Source organism: Callospermophilus lateralis, chromosome 18, assembly GCF_048772815.1.
Source record: "Callospermophilus lateralis isolate mCalLat2 chromosome 18, mCalLat2.hap1, whole genome shotgun sequence".
In the NCBI taxonomy this organism is placed as follows: Eukaryota; Metazoa; Chordata; class Mammalia; order Rodentia; family Sciuridae; genus Callospermophilus; species Callospermophilus lateralis.
The window spans coordinates 32245228-32272242 of NC_135322.1; the positions used below are offsets into that span (position 1 = coordinate 32245228).

Sequence of the window (27015 nt, forward strand, 5' to 3'; positions counted from 1 at the left end):
TTAAGTCTATTTATGTGATGAATTAAATTTATTGATTTCTGTATGTTGAACTTACCTTGCATCCCTGGGATGAATCCCACTTGATCGTGGTGCACGAACTTTTTTTATATATTTTTTTTAATTAATTTTTATTGTTGGTTGTTCAAAATATTATTTTTTTATATTTTTATGTTTGAAACAATATGTGTACATATTCATGGGTTACATTGTGACAGACATATGTATGTATGCACATATAAGTGTCTATATACAATACATACATATATATACTTGTGTAATGATCAGATCAGGATAATTGGCATAATTTTCACTTCAGATGTTTATAGTTTCTTTGTGTTGAGAACATTCAAAATCCTCCTTCTAGCTGTTTGGAAATATTCCATTAATTGTTGTCAATGGTAGTTATCCTACTGTGGTATAGCACATTTTAATTCATCCTCCTATCCAAGTGTACCCTATTTCTGTTAACCATCCTGTCTGTATCTGTGCTCCCGATCCTTCCCAGGCTTTTGTAACAACTATTTTATTCTCTACTTCTTTGAGACCAACTTTTTTGTTTCTGCATGTAAGGAAAAGCGTGCAGTATGTCTTTCTGTGCCTGATTTATTTCACGTAACATACTGTCCTTCAGCTCCATCCATGTTGCTGCGTAACACAGTATTTCTTTTTCATGGCTAAAAAATATTGCATTGTTTTTACACCACATTTTCTTAATCCATTTATCCACTAATAGACACTTTATGTTCATTCTATGCTTTTGTTATTGTAAATAGTGCTGCAATAAACATATGAGTACAGATGTCTAACTGATTTCTTTCAGTTCTTTTGGATATATATCCTTTAGTAGGATTGCTGCATCATTTGTTAGTTCTATTTCTAGATTTTTGAAGACCCTCCATACTTTTTTCTTTTTTTTTAATATTTATTTTTTAGTTTTAGGTGGACACAGTATATTTCTTTTTTATTTTTATGTGGTGCTGAGGATCGAATCCAGTACCTCATGCATGCTAGGCGAGCACTCCACCATTGAGCCCCAGCCCCAGATCCTCCAAACTATTTTTCATAATGGCTATACTAGTTTACATTTCTAATAATAGTAAATGAGATTCCTCTCTCTCTACATCCTTTCCAGCATTTTTTATTTTTTGTCTTACTGATAATAGCTATTATAACATGGCTAAAATGATATGTCATTATTGTTTTTATTTGTATTTTCCTCATGATTAGTGATGTTGAACATTTTTTTCATATACTTGTTGGCTATTTGTACATTCTCTTTCTTTGGGTCATTTGCCCTTTTTAAATCAGATTATTTTGTTGCTATTGAGTTCCTTGTATATATATTCTGAAAATTAATCTCTTCTAGGATGAATAGCTTGCAGGGCTTTTTTTCTGTTCTGTAGATTGTCTCTTCATTCTGTTAATTATTTATTTTGCTCTGTAGAAACTTTTTAGTTTGATATACTCGCTTGTCCATTTTTGCTTTTGTTGCTTTTACTTTTGTGGTGATACACAAAAAATCTTTGCCTAGACTAATATCCTGAAGCATTTACCCTACATTTTCATTTAGTAATTTTAGTTTCAGATCTCCAAGTGAAGTCTTTGATATGTTTTGAGCTGATTTTTGTATGAAAGAGATCTTGTTTCTTTCTTTTGCATGTAAATATCCATTTTTTTCAGCACCATTTATTGAAGAAACTTTATTTTCTTACTGCCTTTGTTGAAAATAAGTTGGATGCAAAATAAAAAATTTTAAAAAATTCTGGATTTTTTATTTTGTTCCATTTGTCTTTGTGCCAGTTGTTTTGTTTGTTTTATTTTTGTGGTGCTGGGGATTAAATCCACAGCCTCTTGTATGCTAGGCAAGTACTCTACCACTGAGCTACATCTCCAACCCTGTAGCTATTTTTATACACATTCCATTATTATACACATTTCCTTTGTTTTTCTTTTTAATTTAATAGATGGAGTCTTGTTTTGTTATCCAGATTGGTCCCAAACTCCATGGGCTCAGTCTTCTAAGTAGCTGGAACTATAGGTACATACCACTGTGCCTGGCTCCAGCTCATTTATTTTTGTATCACAGAATTTAAGCTCAGTGCCTGGCACATATAAGCATTAAATAAATGTTACAGCAGAGTGCTTTTCTGTCTTTCTTCTAAATTTCTGTAACCTGTTTGTCCACAGGAATTAAATTTCTTTAAAATCATTTTCAGTAGGCCAGTGTCAATGCTAGAAGATATTTGAATGAGCCTCCCAATGAGGTGAAATTCTTCTCTGCCATCTTCTAAGGAGGGTCACTCAAATATTTATGTTGCTTTAAAACCTGAAGACTCCTTTTTCCTATGGGACACTTGGATCGTGCCATGACCCTGATACCCAGTGGCCTGAGTGCTAGGAAGTCAGGAGGAGACATCCAGGATAGATCTGGTTCCTAAGAGTGCCACTAGTGGTGCTGGGCCCTGGTTGCAGAAGGAAAGTTTTAAGCAAGGCTTTGAGAGCACCAATAATTTTCTGCCCCCACTTTCTGTCTTTCTCTTGACAAGGTTAGTGAAAAGTAAAAGGAAACATAAGCCACTAAGCCCATTAGAGGTTAATAATCTTTCCCATTAGAATTGTATGTTAACAAACTTACACCTTGCTTTTTCTTTGTTTTTGACTCAAGTTTATAGTTTCCTTACTTCAACTAAAAATTTTCACTTAAAAGTTATTTAATAACTTTATTGAGATATAATACACATAGCATATAGTTCATCTGGTAAAGTGTACAATTCAGAGATGTTTAGTATTTTCAGACTCATGTAACAATTATCACAGTCATTTTAAAAATGTTTTCTTTACCTCAAAAAGAAACATTGTACCCATGAGCAGCCACTCCCTATTTTCCCCCCAAAGCTCTCCATCCCTATGCAAATACCAATTTCTTTCTGACTGTGTGGATTTCCCTATTCTTGACTTTTCATATAAATGCAGTCATACAATGTATGATCTTTGTGACTGGCTTCTTTCATTGAAGATGTATTACTCAAGCTGGACATAATGGTGTATATCTATAATCCCAATGGCTTGGGAGGAAAAGGCAGGAGCATCACAAGTTTGAGACCAAACTTGGCAACTTAGCAGTTTCAAAATAAAATATAAGAAAAAGGGTGGGGATGAGGCTCAGTGGTAGAGTGCTCTGAGTTTTCTATATTGACAGAACTATTAGGAGATAGATAGATCAATAGATATTTGAGAAGGGCTTCTTTAGGAGAATTGGCTCACATGAATTACTATCTTTAAGTCCTACAATAGATCATCTATAAGCTAGAAAGGCAGGGATGCTGGTACCATGGCCCAGTCCTAATTTGAAAGCCTCAGAACCAGAGAAGCAGAAGGTATAACTCTCTGATGAGTGCTGAGGGGAAGGGGCATTGATGTTAGTTCTGGAACCCAAAAGCCAGGAACCTGGAGTTCTCACATTCAAGAGCAGAAGAGGAAGGGTGTCTTAGCCCTGGAAGAGAAAACAAGAATGTGCCCTAACTCCATCTTTTGGTTTCATCTGTACCTTAAGCAGATTAGAGAGTGCCCACCTGCATTGAGGGCAGATCTTCTCCACTCAGTCCATTGATGCACATGCCAGTATACTCCAGAAATGCCCTTGCAGAAATACCCAGAAATAATGTTTTATTGGTATCTTTTATTTAGTGAAGTTAACACCCTAAATTAACCATCATATAAGATTTGTCCATATTGTAACATGTATCTTTCCTACTTTTATGTGAGGCAGATTACAAATACTATTCAGGATTCTATGACATTTTTTTTTGTTAGAGTGTGTATTATTGTCTTTTTTTTAGACCATATATTGACTACTTTAATAGATTAATAATCTAAAAGAATATCTCATTTCTTTATAGAACTAATTTGTTCATAAATGTTTTAAATGATGTTATACCATTGGTTAAAATGAACATATTTCTGCAGTCGTTTACATAAATTTTTGTGTTGTCTGAAAATAAAGAGTGTAGTGTCCTAGCATAGTTATAATGTTTTGCCTGCCAATAAATTTGTCATTTACATGTATTTCAGATAAATTGATATTACATGGCATCCTCTGGGGCAAAACTATTCCAAAGTAGAAGTCTCAGAGTCTGAAAATAAATCTAACATATCACGTTGAATTTGAGGATTTTAGAATTTTACCTACAAACCTGAGATTTCATTATGAACTAAATCCACATCACCTTCATTTCACAATACAAAAGGAAATGATTTTATATGACACTATCAGAGCAAATGACTTTTAATCATTGCTTTTCTATTTATTTTCATAACTTAATATTTTGTTGTTTCCTTTAACCTTTTACTGTTGCTGATTATTTTCAGATAAATGCAGTATCACTCTATCTTCTTTACCTTGTGGAAATGATTTCCTCAGGACTCCAGATTATCTATAACACTGATGAGGTATGATTTCCCCCAATTCTTTACTATTAAATTTTATCTCTGAAAGTATTTTTTGTTTTACATGAAAATGGGTTATTCTTAAATCAGATAATGAATTTGGATAGTGTATCAAAAGGTCTGTATTTTCAATGCACAATACATTTTTTAAATGAGCACAATATTTAAGATGGTAAACTTAACTCCCATGAAGGTTCTATTTCAGGTATTCTGAAATAAAATGTACAACTTTGAAAAAATTTTACTAACAATGAAAGTGAAATAACGGTTCCAGATTTTCTCAGTTATTATGTCTTTTCACACCAAGGCTTTTTATAACATCCATTTAAAAGTGGAAAGATACTTTTATCATATTATTTGTATTTGTAGGACCTCAGTAGGGTTCTTCATGTTTTTCAAAAGACAAATACCATGTTCTTTTTCTTACTAGGAAAATTGAAAAGGATTTATATCCCGAAGTTGAGAAACTTTTCTTTCACAGGCATACATGCTGACACGCTATGAAATGTGCCAGAGTGGCAGCAAAAAAGCTTTTTGTTATTCTAGAGGGTACATACAATGAGAACTCTATCAAAGAGTAGGTATTCTATATATACTTGTTATTCCTCCTGTCATCTGGGCAGGGAAGAACAATTATTGTGTATACTAAACACCAAAATAATCATTGGACTATGCTGAGGGTGTTTTGAAATAGGTAGAAGTAATTCTGTTCTTTAGTAGTTTGTATTTTTGTAAAGTAAGTAAAGACTATTAAAATGTGAAGGTAAATAATGACAAAGAAATAATAATAGCCTATTGTGCTTTCTTGTATTTTGGTTATCTTTTATTTGATTCATCACACAACTCTGGTTTTGTCTTATTCAAATACTTATTAGTTTTTATAATACTGCATATAATGCTATTCAAACATTTTGAGTGGAGCTGGAGCTGAAGACTCAGTTCAATCTTAATGAGCATCCTAAAATATAAAATAAAGAGGTGTGACTCTGACTAAAGAGAAAAGGGTTTCTACAGCCAGCTTGTTTAGCTTTTCATTTTTTTCACCCATAGAAGTTTCAAAGCACTGGGAGACATATTCCAGGTTCCAGTAGAACACAGTATGTTAATCATTTGCAATAACCAGCAACTAACATCGTTGTGGAAAGTGATTTCACACTGATATTACTTGTGGCAAAATGTTAGTGGTGAAATTACGTTAGTTAGCACTGGCTTTGTTTTGTTTGATATTTCATTTTACTTTTAAATTATGTGTTGCTTTGTCAATATCTACTTTAATTATTTAAATCTTAATGTGTCAACTGCCATTTTTCATAAATATGATAGTTTTAACCTTTTCATTGTCTTTTATATAGCTTATGTATACTTAAGCAATTTTTAGTATTTCTTTAAAATTTTTAAATTTTTTTCTTGGCCTTATAATTTTTATCTGGAGCATATAAAATTACTATATAGTAATATCAATAGTCTTTATTGTATGCATAATAAAGAATAAGAATCCTAGAATAATAAAATGTATCATTGCTGCTCACCATCTTTTTCCTTGAGATTTCCTTGATATTCAGGGATCATAGGGGTTATAGGCAATAAATTGACCTGCACAGAAATTTTTGGTGAATGAAGCTCCTTTTTTTTTTATTTTAGAGAATTTAATCCTTTGAAAAGTGATAAAGATGACTATTATCTTTCCTGATTGTACCTTATGCCCTGGATTGGAAAGTGTTCCATCTCTTCTTCAATTCCTAGGCACATTCAGATCTTAGGGCAATCCATGGACCTTGAAGACAGTGAGGCTGCCACTTATTTCCTTTCATGTTTTTTTTTAAAATATTTATTTTTTAGTTGAAGTTGGAAACAATACCTTTGTTTTATTTATTTATTTTTATTTTTATGTGGTGCTGAGGATCAAACCCAGGGCCTTGCACAACTACCACTGATTCTATGTCCAGCCATTTGTTTTTATTTTGAGACAGGATCTTGTTAAGTTTCCCATACTGGCCTCAAGCTTGAGATTCTCCTTCCTCAATCTCTGGAGTTGCTGGGATTATAGGTGAATGCCACTGCTCCCAGCTCACTTTTGTTTTTCTAATGCACTATTTTCCTTCTTTTTGTAAGTCATTACCATATCCTTACTGATTCTTTTGTTTTTACAAACTTTGCATCCACAGGGTAGTTCTTTAAGGAGAGGTTCATTTTCTTAAGGATCTTGTGTACTCTTACTGAGGTTCTGTGAACAGACTGATTTCCAATGTTTGTGGTGATAAGTTGTATTAGAGATTATTTTTAAGTCAGTGATGGTGGTGTGTGCTAATTTTCTAACATCTTTCGTAGCCCACACAGATGTGTCTTGTATCCTGGGTTCTTAGTCTTCATTGGTATCTGTCAGTCTTGCAGTTGACATTTACAGATTTTTTTTTTTATTAAAAATGAAAGCTGTGAAACTGACAGTTCTATTTTTTGCCTTTACACTGATTTGCTTTCTATATTGAAAGAGAAACACATAATATGTGTTAAACTTATACCTAACTTTAACATAAAGTTCCCGTAATGCAGTCTTTATCTTTACTAATGGAGATAACTCATTTATATCTGTTGGAGAGGGCAAAGTAGTGAACTTGGCACTCTGTGTCCCATTTCATCATTTAGAAATGGTTCAAAGAACCACCCTAAATTTATGTAAATACTGTTTGTTTTTTTTTTAGAATAATTTTTCTTGCCTTTTATAGAAAGCATTATTATATGAAAAGACATAATTCTTTCATAGAAGGAACTTTCTAGACTTTGAGTCTACAACTATAGAGTTCAAAAATACTTTGAAAGTGAATACTTATAATGTTAAAATTTGTCTTCCCTTCCTACATTTTGGATTTGTTTTTATTTATTTATTTATTTATTTATTTATTTATTTTTAATTTGGGGGAGGCATACCAGGGATTGAACTCAGGGGCACCCAACCACTAATCTACTTCTTCAACCCTATTTTGTATTTTATTTAGAGACAGGGTCTTACTGAGTTGCTTAGCACCTTGCTAAAGCTGGCTTTGAACTCTGAAGACTCCTGCTTCAGACTCCTAAGCCACTGGGATCATAGGCATGTGCCACCATGTCTGGCTTCTTTTTATTTTTAATGAAGATTTTAAAACTTCTAATTGTGTGTCTCTTCATTAAGTTCTATCAGCTAAACCTTTACACTTGGGGGCATAGATACAACCTTAGTGGTTCTTCCTCATGATTTTGCTGTTATATGACTCCATTTTTGATGCCTTTTAATGATTGGTCTCATAGTGTCATGTCATTTTAGAAAAAACATCACTCTTTATTATTTTTCTTACGAACTTGAATTTTAAGTGGAAAAATCATTGAGTGAGGCTAATAATTGGAGGGTGATCTATTGAGCCATTGTATTAACAGAAGTTTGTCAAATTGACCTACATATTCTTGTTCCCTTAGATAAATAAACCCAAGTGTTGCTTCCATGGATAAAAGTTTGTTTATTCAGAAATGTCCGGGTATTTTCATTTTTATTTTTAGTTCTTTAAAAGAAGGTTTGTTTGTTTGTATTGGGATTTGGGATTTAACCCAGAGACGCTTTACCCCTATTCTACATCCCCAGCTCTTTATATTTTTGATAGGGTCTTGCTAAGATACCCGGGCTGGTCTTGTACTTGGTGGTTTTTCTGCTTCATCTTCCCAAGTCATTGAGATTAGCTGTGTGCCATCATGTAGGGCTAATTGTTTATTTTTTTTAAGCCACTGAGTTCAAGTAATTTGGTACTGTACTGAGTCCTCAGTACCTGTGCTGCCCCAAAAAGTAGTAAATAAATGTTATCTCAAAGTATGTGAGTCAGAAATTGGAAATAGCTGTCAGCTCGACCTACAGTCATCTGAAAGCTTTACTCAGGCTGGAAGACCTGCTTCTAAAATGGCTCACACAAAATGTTCATCATCTCTAGCAATTAGAGAAATGCAAATCAAAACTACCCTAAGATTTCATCTTACTCCAGTCAGAATGGCAATTATCAGAATGGCAAGCAATAATAAGTGTTGACGAGGATGTGGGGGAAAAGGTACACTCATACATTGTTGGTGGCACTTAAAATTGGTGCAACCACTATAGAAAGCAGTATGGAGATTCCTCAGAAACTTGGAATGTATCCACTATTTGACCCAGCTATCCCACTCCTTGGTCTATACCCAAAGGACTTAAAAATAGCATACTGTAGTGATGTGCAGCCACATTAACATTTATAGTAGGTCAATTCACAGTAGCTAAACTATGGAACCAATCTAGATGCCCTTCAACAGATGAATGGATAAAGAAACTGTATACACATACTATGGAATATTACTCAGCCCTAAATAAGAATGAAATTATGGCATTTGCATGTAAATGTATGTAACTAGAGAATATCATACTAAATGAAATAAGCCAATTCCAAAAAACTGAAAGCGGAATGTTTTCTCTGATAAGCAAATGCTGATTTGTAGTGGGGTGGGGGATAGGGAAGAATGAAGGAACTTTGGTTTGTGTAGAGGGAGTGAAAAGAGGGGTGGGGTTGTGGGGATGGGATGGACAGTAGAAAGAGACAGATATTATTCTATGTACATGTATGATTACATTACTGGAGTGACTCTGAACTATGTACAGCCACATGAATGAGAACTTGTATTCCATTTGTGTAGTATATGTCAAAATGCACTCTACTGTAAAATAAATAAGTTAATTAATTTTAAAAAGTGAATAAAATGGCTCACTCATGTAGCTGTTGCTAGGAGACCTCAGTTTCCCTCTGACTGTTAGCAGGGTTTGTCTCTATAGAGCTACTTCAGTGTCCTCACATTGTGGCATGTGGCATTCTGTAGAACAAGTGATCCAAGAGAGCAAGATGCAAGTACTGTGTTTCATGACCTAGCCTCTGAAGTCACACTCCATCACTTTATAATTTCTTACTTAATTACATATTTCAGTCCTATTTGGTATAGAAAGAAACTTACAAGATCTTAAATAATAGAAACTCTAGGTGTGGTTGGGATTCAGACTACTATATTTAGCAGTAGTTTCTGGTTGAACTTTTTATTTTTAATGCACACTTGATTTTGGGGTGTGAGGCTGGTAAACAGAGATTAAACTCAGGGACACTTAACCACTGAACTACATCCTTATCCCTGTTTTGTATTTTATTTAGGGACAGGATCTCACTGAGTTGCTTAGCACCTCGATTTTGCTGAGGCTGGCTTTGAACTCTTGATCTTCCTGCCTCAGCCTCCCCAGCTGCTAGGATTATAGGCATGCACCACCACGCCCAGTTTACACAGTTAATTTTACTTTTTAAAATTTTTTTTTGTTCTTTTTAGTTATATATGACAGTAGAGATTTTGACATATTTATACAAACATGAAGTATATCTTATTATTTTGACATATTCATACAAATATGGAGTATCTTATTCTAATAAGGATCCCAGTCTTCTGGATACACAGTGTTGAGATTTATATATGTACATAGGAAAGTTATATCAGATTCATTCTACTGTCTTTACTATTCTTATCCCCCACTACTTTCCCTTCATTCCTCTTTGTCTAAACCAATGAACTTCTATTTCCCTCCCATCCTTCTTTTCTGTGTTAGTATCCACATATCAAAGTCTGATTGAACTTGTTAGAGTGATTTTTTTTTTGAAGATGTGATTTTTCTTTTTCTCCTATACACTAAGACATTTATTTTAAAGGTAAATGGTGTATTTATCTCATTATAATTTACCAGGTTTTGACTTTTAATTTGTATGCATAATTTTCTGTTTAAAATATTGGCAGTTTTTGTTGGCTTCTTTTTTTGTATGGATATTTTTTGGCATACTCTGACTTTGGTATAAAGTGGTTATCAAGCTGAACTTCAGGGATTTTGTCTTTTCAAAGTTCAAATAAATCTATTCTGAGAGTAATTTTAGAGGCCTTTTAAGAATTCTTAGATTCTGCTTATCAACAATATATTCAGGAAAATGAGTAAGTTGCTTAAAACTGTTTATAAATCTTTTCTTCTAAAAATAGGTATCATTGTCCTTATTTCTAAATTATATATAGCAACAACAATTATAATTGATGACATTTATATAACACTTAAGTGCTGTCACTGTTCGAAGAGTTTTGCATATGTATGGAGATATATACAAGGATATATATATATATAAGAAGATACGTACATGAAGATATATACATATACACACATACACACACATAAACTCATTTAATATTTACAACAATACTCAGGTAAATACGGTTATTGTTTTTATTTTACAAATGACAGAAGTCATGCAGAGAGCCACTAAGGCTTGTTCAAGGCTGCATGTGGAACTGTAGGTTGAGATTTAAATAAAATATTCTGTCTTAAGTTCATTCTCTATACTGTCAGTGAGTGTTTGGATATGAAGTGTCCCCTAAAAGCTCACGTGTGAGACAATGTGAAAAGGTTCAGAGGAGAAATGATTGGGTTGTAAGAATCTTAACCCAATCAGTGAATTCATCCTCTGATAGGGATTAACTGAGTGGTAGGGTGTGGCTGGAGGAGGTGAGAATTTGGGTCTAGCTTTGGGGTATATATTTTGTATCTGGCAAGTGGAGACCACTCTCTCTGCTTCCGGATCATCATGTGAGCTGCTTCCTTACACTACACTCTTCTGCCATGATGTTCTGCCTCACCTCAAGCCTTGAGGAATGGAGCCTCTGTGGATTGAGACCTCTGAAACCTTGAGTCCCCAAATAAACTTTTCCTGAATTTCTTCTGGTTGGGTCTTTTAGTCACAGCAGTGAAAAATCTGACTAAAACATCATGTTACAACACTATGTTCAAGCCAAGGAGATCTAAGGTTTACATGTTTATTCATGCCTGCATCCATTCATTCATCTTTGTGTGAATCTTGCAATTGTTTGTTAAATATTTTTTGAGTTTCTACAATGGATCAAACAGAATAGAGAATTGAGAAAAGAGATTGTCTTTAAAGTTTTGAAATCCACATTATTATAGTGGAATAAAAAAAAAAAAAGTTGATGAATAGTTAGAATCTGGGATTTTATTCCGAGTTTGATGGAATGCCATCTGGGGTTTTGAGATAGAAGTGTGTTAAAACTTGAGTTATTTTTTAAAGAGATAACTTTGCTTTGTGGAGAATAAACCTAGGAGGACAAGATTAAAAATAAAGGGATCAGTTCATGCCGCAGTCTCTCGGCTGGGCACAAATCACGAGTCTCCACACAGCTTGTAGATTCAAACAGCAATTCTTTATTCCCGAACTCACACCGGCCGTCTACAAACACGTTCTGGGGGAATCCACGTTCTCTGCCCAAATCCAATCCGCCCAAATCCACTCCTGCCTAAATCCACTCCGCATGGGCTTCTGTCTCCCAAAATATACTGTCTGACCCTAAGCACTCAAGAGGAACTCAGCAGCAGGATACGCCCTATTCCAAAAGAGGAACACCCTAATCTCCTATTACTAAACCGCCCTATTCTAAAGGGGAAATACCCTACTCTCCTATTATGCTAAACTGCCCTATTCTAAAGGGGGAACACCCTAAACACGGATCCTGCCCTGGTCCTTGAGCAAGGTCACCTTTCAGAAGTCCTTCCATTAGACAGCATGGGAGTAAGCTGGCAAGGAATTTGTCATACCTACTTGGCTGATGGCTCCCAGCAAGTTCAGTTGTTTTAATACTCAAGAAGAAGAATGATTATAACTTAGACTGTATAGAGGTAAAATGGATAGCAATGAGAGTGTATTTTTGAAAATGTTAACTTTGTAATGTTTATTCGACATTGAAGGAAAGCAGTCTTATAGATAGTTGGGTACCTTGTCAGTTTAGAAGTGAGGACTGGGCTGGAGATATGAATTTTGGAGTTACTAGCACAAGATTATATTTAAATCCCTTGGACTAGGTGACAGTACTTGGAATGTGAATATAGCTGGAAAAGGAAGGGACTGAAAACTGGGCACATCAGCATGACAAAAAAAGTGCAAATATCCACCAAAGGGAATTGAAGAGGAAAGGTCAGACAAAAGAGAATGGAGTAAACTAGAAGCTAATGGAAGTACTTTAAGAAAGAGGGAATAATTAATAATGGAAAAAGGTAAGGACTGAAAATTGATTGTTGTCTGTAAGCCCTGTTGTTAGTGTAGGGTGACCATATCATTCATCTGCAAACCAGAATACTCTGGAAAGTGAAAAGGGGGCACTATTAGTAATGATTTCAGGATACTAGATGTAAATCAGAATTGTGCAAACAATATCACTTGAGTCATTGGTGAACTTGTGCAAAAGCTTCTTGTGGGAATAGCAACTTTGGGAGAAAATAGAGGAGAAACAAAAAAATAACTTTTTTACAATTTTCTTGGAAAGGGGGTCATAGAATTGGGATACTAGCTAGAGGAGTGTGCAGAGTCAGGGGAGGATTGTATTTGGAGTGGATGTTAGGCTGATGGGAAAGATCCAGTATACATGTAAAATTTGTTGGTTTGGACAGAAAAAAAGAAAGGACAACTGAAAGAGCAAAGTTTTTGAATAGGCAATGTGTGATTGGATATTTTGCATTAGTGGAAGGGTTGTTTTTAGCTAGGATCCCTAATGATTCAGACAATGTGACAAGGAAGGAATGTGAATATAACCTAAATGTGTATTTGCATGATAGTATATATAAAGGTTGATCTTATTCTGATCACTTCTATTAGCTTGCTGAAATAGGAAGCAAGGATATCAGGTAAACATGAAAAGGGGCCTTAGGAAAACCAAGTGTGCAAGAGGTTGAAGAAGGGGTGAATATTCACATGAACTAAGAACCATTTTTGATAACTAATTTCTGTCATATGATGCTATATGATTGAAGACTTGACTTGAGTTACTAATTCTTGAAATTTTGTGACAAGAACTGTTTAACCCAAACTAATGATTTGGGAATGATTTAATATCTAGAGCTCTCTTAGGGTATACATCTGAAATGTTGCATAGAAGGCATTAATGTGTGACAACTTTGAGCTGGGTTCATTATATATCATTTGTTGCATATTCTTAACTCCCTATGTACATAATTATTTGAAATTTGACTTCTGTGTTTTGGAAGAATAAATGAATAATTCTATGTGGTGAGTTTAAAAGACCAACCCTAGGTTCAATGATTGTCTAAGAGAACTCACAAAGAATTTGGGTCTAGCTTTGGGGTATATATTTTGTATCTGGCACATGATTATAGTCGTTTATTGCCCTGAGAGGGATACAAAGGAAAATCAACCATGGAAAAAGATGCATGGAACAAGGCCCAGAGGAATTCTAGTGCAAACTTCCAACAGTCTTTTTCTCATATATTCATATAGAACATGCTTAATTCCTCAGCATGAATTGTGATAACACATGTGAAATGTTGTCTACTGTGTAAGCTCCTTAGAGACATGTTACTGAAGATTTCATTGGGGGCTGGTCACTTACACACCCTCTGCCTAGGATGTACCAAATTTCAGACTCCTAGAAGTAAAGCAGTTCTTCATCATAACACCTGTTTATGCCAAAGTATTGTTTGCATTAACAGTTGAGGTACATTAAACCACAATTGTAGCTTATTAATTATTCCTTAGTCCTGTTTATGAAAGGATATTTTACTATACATTATCTTAATTACAGAATTTCATAGCTATGTACATAAATGGTAAAAACTATTTTAGATGTTATCCTCTTTTGAGCATTTTGGCTATTCTATTAAGGCTAATCAGGAAGTAAAACAGTTCCTAACACAAATCAGAGTGTGTGTTACCATTTGTTTATTCAAACCCCAGTGGTAAAATTATATATGAAGATTAACCTATTAACCCCTTGTATATGAGCAATGTTAAATATTTGTGAGAATACCAGTATTCTTCAATCCTGAACATCAAATGAGACAATGTAACTGTATCAAGTTTACTATGAAGCCATTTATTGTTTCAGAGGCTTTTATTATTTTTTAGGTATTCACCATTCTCAGGTATCTTGACTTTCAGATCTTCAAGGTGTTGTTAGCAAAACTTTAGTGATACTATTTCATTTAACTGAATTTTAAAATGAAAAATTAATACAAATTTATCAAGCATAATTTATCTTTGTTTCTCTAACCTTTATTACATATTTTAAAGAAAACTAAAGTATTAACTCACAGTTTATGATTTATATGAATATTCAAAGAACTGTAAACTTCCAAGTATGATTAAGTACTTATTTTATGAATCTCAGATCCCACTTATTAATAACCCACTATGTATTGTTAGATTGTTGGATTGTATTTTTCACTCTAAAGCCTCAAATGTTTGATATAAAGTTCTTTTGAATATTCTTTTATATCTTTAGGTTCTATAGTGACTTCCCCTTCCCTAAATTGATTATTTTGTGGCAACTTGTTTTTCATGACTAGTCTTTCTTAATGGCTTTTCAGTTTAATTAGACTGCTTAAAGAACCAGTTTTCAACTACCCCATTCACAATAGCCTCAAAACAAAAAAACAAAACAAAACAAAAAACTTGGGAATCAACTTAACAAAAGAGATGAAAGACCTCTACAATGAAACTACAGAACACTAAAGAAAGAAATTAAAAAGACCTTAGAAGATGGAAAGATCTCCCTTGTTCTTAGATAGGCAGAATTAATATTGTCAAAATGACCATACTAGCAAAAGCACTATACAGATTTAATGCAATTCCAATCAAAATCCCCATGACATTCCTCATAGAAATAGAAAAACAATATCATAAAATTCTTTTGGAAAAACAAGACATCCAGAATAGCCAAAATAATTCTTAGTAAGAAGAGTGAAGCAGGTGGCATCACAATACCAGACCTTAAACTATACTTACAAAGCTATAATAATAAAAACGGCATGGTATTTGACACAGCAGTGCCAATATAGACCAGTGGTACAAAATAGAGGACACAGAGACAAATCCACATAAATACAGTTATCTCATACTAGACAAAAATGCCAAAAACATGCACTGGAGAAAGGATAGCCTCTTCAACAAATGGTGCTGGGAAAACTGGAAATCCATATGCAGCAAAATGAAATTAAGTCCCTATCTATCACCATGTGCAAAACTGAACTCAAAATGGCTCAATGACCTAGGAATTATACCAGAGACCCTTTACCTAATAGAAGAAAAAGTAGACCCAAATCTTTATCATGTCGGATTAGGCCCCTCCTTCCTTAACAAGACTCCTATAGCTCAAGAAATAAAATCAAGAATCAATAAATGGGATGGATTCAAACTGAAAAGTTTCTTCTCAGCAAAAGAAACAATCAGTGAGGTGAAGAGAAAGTCTACAAAATGGAAGCAAATTTTTACCACACCCACATCATATAGAACACTGATCTAGAGGATATATAAAGAACTCAAAAACCTAAACACTAAAAGACAAACAACCCAATCAATAAACAGGCTAAGGAACTGAACAGACATTTCTCAGAAGAAGATAAACAATCGATCAATAAATATATGAAAAAATATTCAACATCTCTAGCAATTAGAAAAATGCAAATCGAAACTACTCTTAAGATTTCATATCACTCCAGTCAGAATGGCAATTTTTAAGAAAAAAGCAATAATAAGTGTTGGCGAGGATATGAGTTGAAAAGCACACTCATACATTGTTGGAGGTACTGCAAATTGGTGCAGCCATTATGGAAAGCAATATGGAGATTCCTTGGAAAAGTGGGAATGGAATCACCTTTTGACCCAGCTATCTCACTCCTGGGTCTATACCCAGAGGACAGCATACTACAGTGAAGTAGCCACATCAATGATTATAGCAGCACAATTCACAATAGCTAAACTGTGAAACCAACCTAGATGCCCTTCAATTGATAAAGAAACTATGGTATATTTACCTGATGGAATGTTACACAGCATTAAAAGAGAATAAAATCATGTCATTTGCAGGTAAATGAATGGAATTGGAGAATATCGTGCTAAGTGAAGTAAGCCAATCCCCCAAAACCAAAGGCCAAATGTTTTCTCTGATATGTGGATGCTAATCCATAATGGGTTGGGTGGGGAGTATGGGAGGAATGGAGAAACTTTGGATAGGGCAATGGGGAGGGAGAGGGAGGGAGGAGGCATGGAGGTAGGAAAGATTGTAGGATGAGATGGACATCATTTCCCTAGGTACATGTATGAAGACACAAATGATTTGTCTCTACTTCATATACAACCAGAGAAATGAAAAATTGTGCTTCATTTGTGTACTATGAATTTAAATGCATTATACGGTCGTGTATAACAAATTATTAAAAATTAATTAAGTTTAAAAAAGAACCAGTTTTCAGCTTTGTTGAATTTTCTATAGTTTTTGTTCATTCATTTCTGTCCATACCTTTATGTTTAATTTACCCCTTTAAAGTTTTTTAAAATACTTTATTTTAGTTGTAGATTGACATAATAACTTATTTATTTATTTACTTATCTATCTATCTATTTATTTATTTATTTATTTTATATGGTGCTCACATAACCCAGTGCCTCACCCCTTCTAGGCAAGCACTCTTCCACTGAGCCACAACCTCAGCCCACAACTTTTTAATATAGAAACTTTTTTATCATTGATTTTTTTGTTTTTTCTTTTGATACATATTCACACTTAAGACTTAATATTGGGGCTGGGGATGTGGCTCAAGCGGTAGCACGCTCACCTGGCATGCGTGTGGCCCGGGTTCGATCCTCAGCACCATATACAAACAAAGATGTTGTGTCCACCAAAAACTAAAAAATAGATATTAAAAAAATTTAAAAAAAAGACTTAATATTTTCTCTACTTTTTAATTGCAGTCTAAGTTTGTCATATTTTTATTACCATTCAGTTAAAAATATTTTTTAGCCATCATTGTTATTATTTTTGGCCAGCTGTTTGTTTTTAAATGTATTTCTTGATTTCCAAACATTTTGAGTATTTTATATTTTTAAAATATTGATTTCTTGTTTTTATCTACACTGCTAGGAGAACATACTCCATATGTTTTACTCCTTTCAGACTTGTTGAGATTTGCTTAGCATATGGTTATTATTGTTAAATATTTTAGATAAACCTGACAAGCATTCTGTTGTGTTCATTGTTCCGTATAATATTAATAAGGTAAACTGTGGCATAGTATTTGTGTCTTTTATATGCTATTGAATTTCCTGTCTTCTGCATTAGTCATTCTCTATACAATTTTTCATTTCTCCATTTTAGAACTTTGATTTGTGTATTATGTATATATGAATATATATGTGTATATATATACATATATATATGAATATGTGTGTTTGAAAGCATATGCAATTAGTGCATATGATTTGGGATTGTTATACTTTTTTATTGACATGGAAGTGTCCCAGTTCAAGTCCCTTAAAATTTCTTTCTTATACTTTGTCTAAACCATTTCTGTTGATTAATATTTGTATGGTATGTCTTTTTAAATTACTTTTAAATTTTCTAAATTCTTATTTGTATGTTTTATATTTTGTAAACATCACTTTGTTTTTAAAACCACCTTGGCAATTTTTGAATTTGTTAATTTAATTTATTTATATTTAATATAAATATTGGTAAATTTAGGTTAAATCTTTCATTATTTTATTATTTGTTATTATCAGTTTTGTGTTTTTGTACCCCTTTTTTGTCCTATTTTATAGGTCCTTTGGACTAATCAAATATTCATATCATTACATCTCCCCTTCTTTAGCTTATTAATTAGACTTTCTTTTATTACTCTTACTTTAGAATTACTTTCGAAATCACAATGTACACCTTAACCTTTTAGAGTCTACTTGCCATTGTGCCATTTAATATTTATTTTAATTGTGCATATATTTCAAACTCCATAAAGCATTAATATTATTTCTATATACAACAATATAGAATTGTATTGATTTATATACACAATGTCTTCACATGTACAGTTCTGATGATTATTTTTCTTTCCTAGGATGGTCTACCTGGAATTATTTTCCATTCCTTAGTTATTGTTTTTCTAAATATGTCTTGGTTTCAGTTTAAATTTTGAAAGATACTTTAGGTTCATGTTTATTTTTTTTTCAAAACTTTAAATATGTCATTACATTGTCTTCTGGCCTCAGTTGCTTTTAAGAAGAAATCTGCTTCAGTTCCATTATTGCCTATATGAAAACATTATGTTTGGCTGCTTTAAAATATTTTGTTTTTATCATTGATTTTTATTAGTTTTACTAAGATGTGGGGGGTTGTATTTGTCCTTGGGCCTATAGAAGTTTTTTAATCTGGAGCTTTATGTCTTTCATAAGTTTGAAAATTCTCAGATATTATCTACTCAAATATTGCATATGCTCCATTTTTTATTTTCCTGTTACATTCACTTATCTGTAAGTTCCCTTGCACCTTGTTCCATTGTCTTTTAACTACTCTTTCTTATGCTTTTCACTATCCATTTTACTTTGATTTGGAATTTTTTTGCTGGTTTATCTTCCAATTCCCGAGCTTATATGTTCCAGTATGTATAACTGTCTATTAAGCCCATCAAATGAATTTTATTTTTTAGGCATTCTGCTTTTCAATTTTGAAATTTTTGCTTCAATCATAAACAAATATACAAATAATTTTCATTTGAGTGTATTAGATTGATATCTTCTAAGAAATTACAATTTTTAAATTTTTTTTGAACTTTACTATTATTATAATTTTATGTTCTGTGCTTAATTACTTCAATGTATGGATTATCTGGGGATTTTTTTTTTCTTACCTCCACAGGTAACTCAGGTCCCCTCTCAGGTCAGTCCCCAGATGGGGATTTGTTAATGTGATCTGTTTTTCCTATCATTTTTTGATTTGATGTTGTCTTCTTTCATGCCTCTTGTACCTGGTAACTTTTATTTTTTAAATTCTGTGATTTTGCTATATTCAGACTTGTGAAACTATCCCCATAATCACATTTTTAACATTATCATCACCCCATAAAGAATCCTGGAACCCAATAACAATCATTCTCCATTTCTCCTTCCCCACTTCCCTTGACAATCACTATTCTGCTTTCTTTCTCTTTGGATTTGTTTATTTGCTAATGTATAAATGGAATCAAACAGTATGTGGCTTTTTTGTATAGCCTTTTTCATTTACTGTATTTTTAGACATTTGTATTCAATTTGTATTGTAACATGATTCATTATGTCATTCACTTTAATTACTGAATATGTTTCATAGTGTGTGTGTGTGTGTGTGTGTGTGTGTGTGTGTGTGTGTATCACTTTATATATATACTAGAGAATTAACACAGGCGTGCTTTGTCACTGAGCTACATCCCCAGTCCTTTTTATTTCTTGGGGCTACTGCGGAATGAACTCAGGGGCAGTCAACCACTGAGCCACATCCCCAGCCTTGTTTTACATTTTATTTAGGGACAGGGTCTCACCGAGTTGCTTAGCATCTTCCTTTTTTGCTGAGGCTAGCTTTGAACTCACAATCCTCCTACCTCAGCCTCCTGAGTTGCTGGGATTACAGGCATGAGTGACAACGCCCAACTTTATTTTTCATTTTGAGTCTCAATAAGTTACTTAATGCCTTGCAAAGTTGCTCAATCTTGCAGTCTTCTTGCCTTAGTCTCCCAAGGCACTGGGATTTGAGGCATGTTCCACTATGGCCAGCATATATTTTTTATCCATTCATTAGTTGCTGAGTATTTTGGTGATTTCTACTTTTTTACTATTACAAATAATTCTGTTTATAAAATTCATGTACAAGGTTTTGTAGATTTGTCTTAAATTTTCCTTGATGTATACAAGTGTTCATGTGTAGGCATACATCCATTTTCCTGGGCATATACCTAGAAGTAGAATCACTAGGCCACATGATAACTTAATGTTCAACTTTTTAAGGAACTACTAAATGGTTTTTCAAAGTTAACACATCATTTAACATTCTCATCAGTAAAAGAGGATCTGGTTTCATAACACCCTGCTAATTATTTGTTTTCTTGTGTCACCATTCTTATTGGTCTGAAGCAGTATTTTATTGTGGTTTTGATTTGCATTTCTTGAGTTAATAATGATGTTCAGCATCTTTTAAGTGGTCTTTTATTGGTCATTGGTTTACTGTTGTTGAAGAAACATCTGTTCATGATCCTTGCTTTTATTTTTTTTTTTTTTTTGAGTATGAACTGAACAAATACTTTACCAATTGAGCTACATCCCCACCTTTCATTTTCTCTTTTAAATTGCATTATTTGTCCTTTAATTATTGAATTGTGAGTTCTTCTATAACCTGGGAACTATTTTCTGATATGTGACTTGCAAATATTTTCTCCTATTCTGTGGATTTTCTTGAAATTGTAGTTTAAGGGAAAAAAAAGTTACTTTACTTTAATGGAATCCAATTTATCAAAATTTTCTTTTGTTACTTATGCTTTGTGTCATAGATACTTTAAATATCTTCCAGTGAGGTTTTGTAGTTTTCAATATATGTCCTTTATCCATTTTAAATTTTATTTCTGAATATTTTACTTTGTATGCTGTTGTAAATGGAGTTTTAAAATTTCATTTTCAGAATATTCTTTGCTAGTATATAGAAATGCAGTAGAATTTTGCATCTTGATCTTGTATCCTGCAACTTTGTATTTGTTTAACAGTTTTTTAAAATTCCTTATTCTATGTAGAATATCATGTCATTTGCAAATAGTCAAAGTTTACTTGTTCATTTCTTAGTAGTGATGGTCTTCAAATCTTCTACTTCTTGTTTTTTTTTTTTAGCAAAAGCCTTGTTATGGTTTAGATCTGGAATATTCCCTAAAGGCTCAATATTGAAGACTTGGTCCCCAGTTCAGCAATGTTCAGAGGTGGGGATTTGGGGAGGTAATTGGATCATGAGAGCTGTGACCTCATCAATGGATTGAATCATTGAAGGATTCATAGCTGAATACATAATTGGAAAAATTGTTTTTAAAAAATTAGAAATTTTAAGAGGTTAGATCTAGTTGAAGAGAGTGCATCCTTGAGGTGGGCCATCAGGGATTATGTCTTGAGCCTAGCTCCTTCCCCTCTCTCTGCCTCCAGGCTACAAGGAGGTTAGCAGCTTTATTTTATCACATCCTTGCACCATGTCATTCACTATTTATTATGATGTTACATGTGAGTTTGTAGATACCTTACACCAGATTGAGAAAGTTTTCTTATATTCCTAGTTTCTTGAGTATTTTCATCTTGAAAAGTTGTTGGATTCTTTCAGATACTTTTTCTGTATCTGTTGAAAAGATTTTTTTTTTAATCTGTTCATCTGAGTTATTTCTTTGGTTGACTTATTTTGAACTAACTTAAAATATGTGGAATAAATTCTACTTGATGTATAATTCTTTTTATATGTTACTAGATTGTTTTCATATTTGTTTTGAGGAGTTTTCACTAATTCTCAGATATTGGTATATAGTGTGTATGTATGAGAGACAGACTTGTCTATCAGGCTATGGTATAATGGTAATGACCTCATAGAATGAATTAGGAAGTGTTTCCTCCTTTTCTATTTTCTGGAAGTATTTGTGAAGTGTTGGTATTCATTCTACTTTGAGTGATTAGTAACATTTATCAGTAAAGTTAGCTAGGTCTGGGCTTAATGGGAAGAATTTTGATTATTTTTTCAATTCCTTATCATATATATTCATGTTTTCTATTTCTTCTTGAATTAGTTTCTGAAGTTTGTGTTCTTCTAGGAATTTGTCCTTTTTATCTGTTATCTAAATTGTTGGCATACAATTGTTCATACTATTGACTTTAATTTTTTTTTCTCTAAGCTTGGTGTCCCCTCTTTCATTTCTGATTTTAATAATTTGAGTCTTATTCCTTTTTTTCCTTGGTGAGCCTTGCCAAAAGTTCATCAATTTTATTGATCTTTTCAAAGAATCAACTTGGTTTTATTAATTTTTCTATTCTGTATTTTATTTGTCTTCTAGACTTTATTATTTCTATTTTTCTGTTGAATCTGGGTTCATTTTGCTGGTATTTTTCTAGTTTCTTCAGGTAGAAAGTTAAGATTATTGATTTTAAATATTTCTTCTTTTGAAAAAAGTAATTTAAAGCTATAAATTGCCTTCTATTTACTGTTTTTGTACATTCTGCTAGTATTTGATGTATTTTGATTTTGTGTTCATTCATCTCAGTGCATTTTCTAATTTCTCTTGTGACTTCTTTGACCCATTGGTTATTTAGTAGTTTCTTTTTTACTTCTCATGTATTTGTGAACTTTCCATGTTTCCCTCTGTTATTTTTTATTCCATCCCATAGTGCCATACTTGATTTCTATAAAATTATTTTATTATTAGAAAATTATTATTCTATAAAATTATTAAATGATTATTCTCATTATTGCTATCTACTCAAAATTTTATTTTTATTGTCTTTAATAGTTTATTTCTCTTTATTGTTTTTGTCAATTTGATATCTTTCTTAGTTCTTTCTTAGTTCCTTATATATACTTTCCTTTATCTCTTTGATTGATTAAAATAGTTAAAGTCTTTACTTAGCAAGTCCAGTGTTAAAGCTTCATTAGGAACTGTTTCTGTTCTTTTCTTTTTTTTTTTTTTCAAGATGTGGCCCTCCTCCCCAGTATATGGTGGTATTAATGTTTGTATTGGCGGTGTTATCTGTTTGTTTAATAGCTTTCCTGAAAAATTTCTTTGAATTCTATATAGTTTGTCATATATGACCTTTGAAGTCTTTGCTCAAGTAGCTAAGTGATCAATGATTGAACCAAGATTTATTCAAATACTTTGAATCTACAAGTCTCCAAGACTTTGTCCTCTGTTTGGGGGATACTACTTGACAGCTCTCATAGTCAGTGCACAGCTTTATAGCTTTTACTTATTATTACAATACGTGGCTGCCTGAGACTCAGTACCATGTAAGAACAAGGCAACTAAATGTCTAGTGTCCATCTTCAGGAATTGAGTATCTGTTTTATGCCAGGCCTTTGCTTGGGACATTTAGCCTTGCTATACTATTCTAATACAAATGCTGTTTTAATATCCTGAATATTCATACCCATTTTTGAGCAATGTATTTAAGAAGTTCTTAGAATTTAGCTATTAACTTGAGATTCCTGTCACTTTATTGATTTAATAATCAGGCAGTGAACTTATACTTAGGTTCAAATTAATATCTTTGCTTTTTTTAACTAAAATCAAACTCAAGTATTTATGTAGAAAATAATTTTATAAGTTTTGTTGGATGTATATATAGCTGTTATTGAATAAACTTAGGTTTATCATATTTGTAAAAAAATGTTCTGTGATTATTTGGAATTTATATTCCAATCTAGCTCTTCCATAATTATGCTTCATTATAATATATTAATTCATCCTCTGTTTTGGATGACTACAGTGTCTTAAATGAACAGGTGCTTATTTTTCTCATTTAATGAGATGCATAGAGATGTGTAACAACCTGCTTTGTCAGTTTCCCTTTTCTTTATTACCTCAAAATCGCTGGTTATAAAAAGAAAAAAACTGATTGTGGCGGTATATGCCTATAATCCTAGCAACTTTGGAGGCTTAGGCAAGAGGACTACATGTCCAAAGCCACCTTGGCAGCTAAGTGAGACCCTCAGTAATTTAGTGGGAATTTATCTCAAAGAGTAAAATTGCTGATATGTAGAAGGGAAACTACAATAAAGGGGGGAGGAAGAGGAAGAAGGGAAGTTCAATAGATTACACAAAGGGGAACAAAAGGAAGGGAGTGTGGGGGGGGTATAGGAATAGGGAAGACAGTAGAAAAAATTTAACATAATTTTCCTATGTATACATATGCAATTACCTAAGTGAACCCCACAAAAATGGGGTCCTAAGTAGATAAGATATATAGCCTGTGCTTGTATAATTTTATCAAAATGGATTCTGTCATGTATATCTAAGAGGGACCAATAACCAAAAAAAAATAGGATTAGGAATGTAGCTCAATGGTAAAGCACCCCCGCTTTCAATCCTTAGTAACCTCCCACTCCCAAAAAAATGTAATCAGAAAGGAAAGATTGATTAAAGGGTGAGAGCGTTGTTAGCTACTTTCGATTAAAAGAAACCCTTTTTATCAGAAATATCAAAAGTCCCCAGCAGACTCCATCTCATGCCTTACTGACCAGAGCTATTATGAGGCCACCTGAAGTTGAGCAGGGAGGCTGGGAAAGTGTGTGTTTCTTTTCCAGTCTCTACAAGACTAAGAGAAATAAAATGTGAGCCATGTATGTAATTTAAATTTTTCTAGTAGCTACGTTTTTAAAAGATGCAATTATTTTTAATAATATATTTAATATATTGCAGTATATTTATAATGATGGTTCAACATTAATTAATATAAAAGATTATTCAAGAGATAATTTGCTTTTCCTAATTTTGTGCTAACTGTTCCAAATCTGGTATGTATTTTGCAGTGAAAACCCACCTCAATTCTGAGTAGCCACATGGCAAGTGCTCAGAAGCCACCTATAGCTAATGGCTACTTGATTTACTATTCACAGTTGTTTGCTTTCTTTACCCTTCATATATAGTATACTAAAGTTTCATAATGCAAATGTCCAGGAATTAGGAAATTTTTTCCCTGAAATATTACCCCATTTATTCCTCCTTTCTCTTGAGAGAAAGCCTGCTTCATTTTGTTGTGTTGGTGGTAGTGCCTCTTAAGAGATTTAGTGTCTCCTAAGCCATTTATTTATGTACATACCAATATGCGTTTTTTAGACAAACAGGTAGAATCTTAATCCGTTTCAAGACTGTTGTTCTCTAGGCAGTCAATCATGTCACCAAATTGATTGTCTAACCATTGCTACCATTCTGTGTCCCTTTTCATATCTCTTGAAATTTTCACTTTCTTTAAATTGCATATAAGAGTATATTACATTGTTGTTGAAGTGGTATTATGGTTAAGATATTATTGAAAAATTTATATGTAAGCCATTACTCACTAGTAGTCAACATTTTTTGTAATATTGCATCTAGTTTGGGCTGCAATAATTTGTGATTTATAGACATCAGAGAGGATTTAGATATTTTGAAGATAATCAGTTTAAATGAATAAGAATGTACCTAAAAATGCTCGCACATATAAAGATACAATTGGTACAGATAATCTTTTGAGCAGTTTTCCAATCCATTTTATGAATTTTATTTATTCATTTATTTTTTTAAAGAGAGAGTGAGAGAGGAGAGAGAGAGAGAGAGAGAGAGAGAGAGAACTTTTTTTAATATTTATTTTTTAGTTATCGGCGGACACAACATCTTTGTTTGTACGTGGTGCTGAGAATCGAACCCGGGCCGCATGCATGCCAGGCGAGCACGCTACCACTTGAGCCACATCCCCAGCCCCCATTTTATGAATTTTAAAAAATTACAGCTTATTCTACTTTTGTTAACCAAATAAAAATGTTTTCTACACATAAATATTTACTCCTAGTTTTTAATTGTTGTTACATTGGTGTCTGCTTTCAGGTTAATATTATAACCGAAAGAGTTAAAAAAAATTGAGCCTGCAGTATGTTGGTTATAGATGTTTTTAAAAAATAGTGTCAGCCATCTTCTAAAAAATTAATTATTACTGAGTAAAACAGATAGAAAAATTTATAATTTCATGAGACACATAGTAAGCTTGGAATGGCCACTTCTCTTATAGCTGAAATAGTTATTTAAAATACATAAAATGCTCATTGCTTTGTATGAGTTCACCTGTCTGTGTAACATGTGATAAGGAATGAATACAGTATTAGTAACTGTTCATAATAATGCATTTATGTTACCATTATATTTGCACTTAGACATAGTTAGACAGTAAAGTGACTTGTGAAGCAGAATTTATTTGCCTTGGTCAAACCAATATATATTGTTACCTTTAGCTTCAAAGCAAATTTTGAGCTATCATTCTCTAATTATAGGATAAAATTTGACTTTCATAATTATTCCAAATTAATGTAAGAGGAAAGCAGGAACTTCTGCAAGTAACTAAAATTTTGAACAATTGCCTTTCCTAATTAAGTGGTTCTTATATGTCTTCTGTATTTTTTGTTAAGAATGAAACAGAAGAGAACCATTAATATTCCAGAATGACAGAAAAGTATTTCTAGTGACCGAAGTTATCTCTTTAATTGTTCCTTAGTCATTTCTCTGTATCATCCATGTATTTTTGACTCTGTTACTATGTTCTCAACTGCTGTGGGAATGAAATCACTGAAAAGATTAAGTGCCAAAGTTGGTATTCAAACATTTGATTGGTTACCAATAATCATTGAGAATATTTCCTTTTCTAAACTTTTTTATTATTGAATATCCACATGTTACCTTAGGGTTTTTTGGGGTTTTTTTGGTGTCCAATGTTATTTATTTTAATACTTTTTTTTTTTCGTTGTCAATGGGTCTTTATTTATTTGTATACAGTGCTGAGAATTGAACGCAGTGCCTCACACATGCTAGGCAAGTGGTCTACCACTGAGCCACCACCACAATAAAAAAGAAGCTAGTATTATCAATTAGTTGAAGTATCTTGGATATGGCAAAGTTAGTAATTTTTTAGTAGGAAGACATAAATTCTCCATATT

General features: G+C 32.9%; 1 protein-coding gene across 2 annotated transcripts in view; it reads left to right on the forward strand.

Annotated features, from left to right (window-relative positions):
- Phkb (phosphorylase kinase regulatory subunit beta) overlaps nt 1–27015 on the forward strand; it is a 224084-nt gene that overhangs the window by 44217 nt on the left and 152852 nt on the right. For both annotated transcript variants that reach the window (XM_076839471.2, XM_076839472.2), the window contains exon 6: nt 4369–4449. In XM_076839471.2, coding sequence (XP_076695586.1) covers nt 4369–4449 — 81 coding nt within the window. The remainder of the gene's footprint in view (nt 1–4368; nt 4450–27015) is intronic.